This window comes from Ascidia mentula, chromosome 8 (genome assembly GCF_947561715.1).
Source record: "Ascidia mentula chromosome 8, kaAscMent1.1, whole genome shotgun sequence".
Lineage (NCBI taxonomy): Eukaryota > Metazoa > Chordata > Ascidiacea > Phlebobranchia > Ascidiidae > Ascidia > Ascidia mentula.
In genome coordinates, this window is record NC_138573.1 from 2,919,633 (window position 1) to 2,925,632 (window position 6,000).

The 6,000-nt window shown below is 42.2% G+C and overlaps 1 protein-coding gene across 1 annotated transcript; it reads left to right on the forward strand.

Moving 5' to 3' along the window:
* The first annotated feature begins 2,695 nt into the window (after nt 1-2,695).
* On the forward strand, nt 2,696-6,000 carry LOC145911778 (POU domain, class 4, transcription factor 3-like). The gene is made up of 9 exons (XM_082999216.1): nt 2,696-2,863; nt 3,679-3,856; nt 4,028-4,130; nt 4,202-4,404; nt 4,594-4,714; nt 4,781-4,891; nt 5,207-5,396; nt 5,655-5,783; nt 5,895-6,000. The coding sequence occupies exons 1-9, from the start codon at nt 2,696-2,698 to the stop codon at nt 5,907-5,909; spliced, it is 1,218 nt and encodes a 405-aa protein (XP_082855342.1). The 3' UTR covers nt 5,910-6,000.

Sequence of the window (6,000 nt, forward strand, 5' to 3'; positions counted from 1 at the left end):
GCGCGCGATTTTAGGCACGTCACGTGACCCATGAATAATTAATTGCGATCGAAATAAATTTAAGCCCCGCTCGCGTGTTCCCTATGTCGTCATAATCGCAATGAAGAAGGGCCACGTTCCGGGATCTTCGCCAGGAGCGGCTTTCGCTTTGGGGTGAAGGCATTAAAATGGCGACAAAGGCGAGAAATTTGAACAGACGCAAACTGTATTGTGACGTTTTCCTGTTTGCTACCGACTTCCATTGTCCCTATAATGACATGTTACAATTTTTTTTGAGATACGTGAAACTGTTTACCGTGTTTCGAAATGAAGCAAAGACGAATCTTCCAATTCAGCACAAGTCGCTAATTCAGTTAGACTGCTTCAAAAGTTGCTTTGCGATCTTTGCAAAATTTCCGTAGAATATTTTTTAACTTGCACTACATGTTAACACTAAACACCATTGTTTGTTCCGCCAAGTTTATAATTTGTCGCAATAAAGAAATACATTTTGTCCAGATGCCAAGAAGCCACCGGCAGGTCATATAAAAGCCCTCACAATATTCATGCATTCGTGGACTGTAAGCAAGTACCCAAAACCGATGTATTTTCGTCGCCCAGCGAATATTTGTAAACAAATTGACGCCTTTCAGAGGGAATATCAAAGCGGTTTAAGGGGGTGTGAGTAAAATTAAATATTTAATGAATGAAGGCATCAAATATTAAAGCACTCTCACGGTTGTTCATATTTAATGAACCAGGGCCGTTGAGGCTGCGGCCGGGTCTCTGTGCCGTAACGTGGGGTTCCACCTTAACGTAGCCTACTTGCGGGCTCTGTAACAAGTGGTAACGGTCAAGTTCGGCATTTAACTCATTCCACTAGCAGGAGCGACGCGAAACTTTATCCCATCTATAATGTAGGGAGTTTAATCGAAAATAGGTAAATTTATCCAATGTTTATTGCTGATAAAATATTTTGAAAATTAATGAATTGAATTTTTCGTTGTTTTTTAAAATGCTGTGTACAAAAATTCCTTTTTAGCAGAAAATTTGAAACTATATTACAAAAATATAGTAAAAACTATATTTAACAAAAATATATTCAGAAAAAAATAAACAAACGAATTGTTTTCTATAAACTTTAGCAATGTACTTTGTTAACACCTAGTCCAAGTTTTTTGCCTTTAAAAGTCCTCATCGTGTGCAAAATTCCCAACCCGTTGTTTTTGAAAGTGGGGGGATTACATCTTAATATACAAAACATTTCCTTCCCACGCGTCGCCGTCGACGTTGTTCGCGGATTACGTCACCGTAATCTTGTCACGTCATCATATCGCGCGTGAAGTCGCGATGCAGGGATAACAAAACGCATCTGTGGCCTAGCGTCTCGGGTGGCCAAAAGTCGGCGGGATCGATTTTTTATTACGCGCGTGCACCCATTAAAGGGCCTTCTTTCTGTAATTAGCCGCGCGATGTATGTGCACAATTTTTCGCGGTCCGGACATCTGCCACATTTTGCTGCAATGTCGCGGGCCTGTCCCGCCAACGGAAAGATGAATATGAGGCGCCCTGGGACCGCAGGCGACTGATCTGCTTTAAGGCTAAGCGAGGATCGAACTATCGGTACCGATGGGTTTGTGTTGTTGTTGTTGGCGCTTCCAGGTACATAGAGCGGTTTTCTGTCATAGTCGGGATAGTGCGAAATTAAATCACTCGCTGGCGACCATGTTCACGACTGGAATAATTTTGTAAGAAAAGTATAAGTGGTTCCAAACAGGTGAGTAGCGAACCGCGTTTACGTTGGAAGATTGGGACTACTTCCGTCTGCCTTTCCAACATCCGATTTGCACGGGGTGAAACCCACGAAAAACGGACAGCTGCCTAATTATATAAACACTAGAAAACGTGTAAATCTCTTCCTGCGGACTAGAACTAGCCCTTCCGGTATTTCGTCCAAGTATAGCGGCTGCAAAGCAGCGATGCAACCGCCGGGATGTTCTATGCCAGCAATACCACCTGTCATCCCCCAAGTCACGTGATCGCCGGCAGTGACGTACGTTGGCACAAAAGGCAGAGAGAAAAAGGGTGGTGCATTCAGTCGCTGTGGCGCGTTCGGTCTGAGGGGCAAGAAAGGATCATTTTAGGCAAGGTAGCGGTGTGGCGTGTGGAGCCTTTCAGTATCGGGGTGAATAATTTATTAATCGCTGGGCTCCGCTGAGAATTTGCAGATTTTATAAAATATTCATAGTTAAAAAAGTGCGAATGATGAGTTTTTATTTGTCGAGCCAATCTTTAATTTGTTTTCATCGCTTAATAAACACGACAGAGACACGCGAGGGCAAAAAGTTGTGCTCGGGGCGGAGAAATTCAACAACCTTTCTGCCGCTAGAAATTGGTTCACATGGCAGAAAAAAATATAAACAGTTTATTTTATTGAGGAAGATTTTTGCTTTCATATTATTTTGCCGCGAGATAATGAAAATTAATATTCAACCTTATTTTAGAAACAATGCCTGAATAAACTACACAGTAGATGTAGACAGAATGAATCGCAGTCCGGTTTTTAAACAAAATACAGCAGTTTTGTTTTTAAATTCTGTTAATTTTCTTAACAAAGATTATTTCATGTTTTCATTTCAGAACCGAACAAGTCGTAGCCGATTTGACTTGCTTTCATTCTTCTCTCTAAGTGGATTTATCAAACCTCCAACTCATCATGTTCACAAACATGCTCGCACCCCACCATCATCGTCCACCCTCGCCGGTCAACACCGTTACCACGCTCAACACCAATAACTACTCCAGCGAACAGAAGTACACCCCCCTTCACAACGCGGCTGATGCGATGAGACGTCATTGCATGACGTCACCAGTCGCATATTCCGTAAGTTGGCAGCGATAATTAAGATTCAGTAACGTTTTCTATTAAGTTTTGTTCTCACTGTTCAGAGGCGTTTCGCAAAATGTTATGATAACTAATCCATTCAATATGGACACAATGTTGTTCATTCAAAAACTTATAAAACAGTCGTTGCTGTCTTAGTCGTTTTACATTAAAATTGCAAGACAACCTCATTAAAAGTATATAAGGATGGGCAAAACTTTCACGGAATGTTATATAGAACTGGCACCTTTGATGCCAAAAATGCGAGAAAAACAATTTTTACGCGACCAACGCATTAAGGCTTCCGAAACTTTATGCAATTTCGAGTGGACAAACTGAAGCAAATGTATCAAATCTATCCGGTATCGATCGCCCATCACGCAGCAGTGAAAGGCAACTTTCATATATCAAATAGGAGACGGACTGGTGTCGCTGCCCATCGTAATTACGTGAAGCTGTCGGGAACGCTCGTTAATTTTCCGCCGACATCTGCAGATTTCATGCCTAACAAAATGGCGCCCTTACTCATAATCCATAGCGCGACTATTCGCATTGCCGGCAACGGAATCGGGGTCAAACTGTACAGCAAACAAGACACTCTCACGGAACAACTTGCATAGAGCATGTGTCAGCGCCATATTAAACTACTTTCAAACAGATAGGAGTGTAAACAAAAGTATTTGGGTTGTTAAACACACGTTAGACTTTACCAGACCAAACATTGACTTGTGCCTAGGGGCATTTAAAATGTGTGATGGTGTTATCAGGACCAATTTGGCGGCTTGCATTTGAATAACATTTACGTTTGTGTGCAGGGCAATCTATTTGCTGGCTTCGACGAATCCTTCCTAGCTAGAGCTGAGGCTCTGGCAGCTGTGGATTACACCGGAAAGAACCAGTTCAAACCGGAGCCGAGCAACCACTCCTATTACGCCCCATCGGCCACACATTATGTGACCCAACAACACACAGCCCCCCCTATGCCTCCACCAGGTAAAGGAACAAGATCATTTGTGCTTTTCGTTGTGTTGAATTAACACAAAACGTTTGATCTGTTATTTTTTTACACAAAAGCAATTACTTCGCGTTACATTTATTACATTTATAATTGATTTGGGTGAACCTTTAACAATTTTTCTTAAACTCATTTTTTTGTTATCACAGTATACAGTTCAATGCACCCCCCACCGGCATTTCATCACACGGCGGCGCTACAATCCACCCTCGATACCAGCGACGTCATCGATCAGCTGGGATCTTCCCACGGGTAAATTCCCCTCTCTGCCGCAGTTGTTTATTTAAGTACTTTGCAGCAAATAACGTTACTTGTATGCACAGGGCCTTTCCACCCTACCAGCACCCAACCTTCAACACGTCATCAGTGATGATGTCATCCGCCGATCCGGTGGCGCAACCTCATTACATAAGCCACACAGCCCCACCGTACAACCCAACCAGTCATTTCCATCCTGTGTCGTCATCAATTCATTCCTCTATTCCTCCCACCCCAAGTTTGACGACCACAGCCACAAATCAACCAGGTACATTTACTTTTGTGTCATTCACGAAGTTTGTATTTTTCATTATCGCAGATGAACGTCCGATACGGGCAATGCTTTTAGTTGTACAGTGGTGCAAAAGGCGGTGCATCTTCGTTTTGCCTCAGTCGCTCTTGTAGTTGATAGCTAATTACTCACAATGATCTTTAACTTGAACGTCCAATAAGTAAGGGATATTTTCGTCCTCTAATGATCATTTTTTTGCTGTAGGTTCGCCGAACACAATTGTGGCAAACTTTCCAGCCAGCGAGTACGATGCGGACCCCCGGGAATTAGAAGCATTCGCCGAAAGGTTTGTCCCTGGTTTTTGCCCAAACGCATCACATGCAAGTTTGTTTATCATTCCGCCTTATTTCAGATTTAAACAGCGACGAATTAAACTGGGTGTGACTCAAAATGACGTTGGAAGAGCTCTTGCGAATCTCAAATTGCCAGGAGTTGGATCTTTGAGCCAAAGCACCATTTGTCGGTAAGACACTTGTTTTCTTTTCAGTAACTTAACGTGTGCTGGACAACGCTGTATTTTGCACACACCCATAACTTGTATGATTACATTACACGCTTGTGGTGTTGTTTCAAATCAATGAAATGTGTATTTTGCGCAAAAAACAACTACGTACATGAACAATACACAAAAGAAATATAATGGCATGGGCACCGAAAAAAACGAAAAGGTTATCGAGTCAGGCGCCCATAAAGTGCTTGACGAGAAAAACTCACGTTTAAACAAATTGACCTTTTTGTGCGGACATTTTGCTTAACTGATGTTTGTAACATGTTTCAGGTTCGAATCGCTTACTTTGAGTCATAACAACATGGTGGCTCTTAAACCGATCCTCATCGCCTGGCTGGAGAAGGCCGAAGAGGAACACAGAAGAAAAATGGAAAACGCGGGATTGGGGGATAAAAAACGTAAAAGGACTTCAATTGCAGCCCCTGAGAAACGATCCCTGGAAGCCTATTTCGCTGTACAGGTGAGGATTGTATGTTGCCTTAAGAAATATTTTTGCATATTTTCGTTATACAAGCTTTAACGCGGTAATTTATCATCAAATACCCGCTGCATACAAGTGTATGGCATGATACATTACTACTGCGTTGCAGCTTGTATTACGAAATGTGTGTATAAACAAATGTGTAATTCAACTTTTATGTGATTTGGTTCCTGGGTTTGCCTCCTTAACTGTTATAATACTTGTATGGTTCTATAACGTTGGTTTGCTTTTCTACAGCCACGACCTTCCTCAGAGAAAATAGCCGCCATTGCGGAAAAGCTCGACCTCAAGAAAAACGTGGTTCGCGTTTGGTTTTGTAATCAAAGACAAAAACAAAAGCGAATGAAGTTCTCAGCTTTTAACGCGGTAAGTTTGCCATCACAGTATTTCACACAAATTTCCTTGCTCGCTTGTAGTGCAATGGAAGGAATAAACACGTGCTACAACACAAGATTAAAAATTTAAATTATTTTTCAGGAAGGAATGATGTAGCTTGAAAACAACGGGATGAAGCCACAAAATGCACTGTGTACCCTTTTTCAAAGCATCAGCCTCGGGCCTCGCAGAGGTGTCTCGTGTCTCA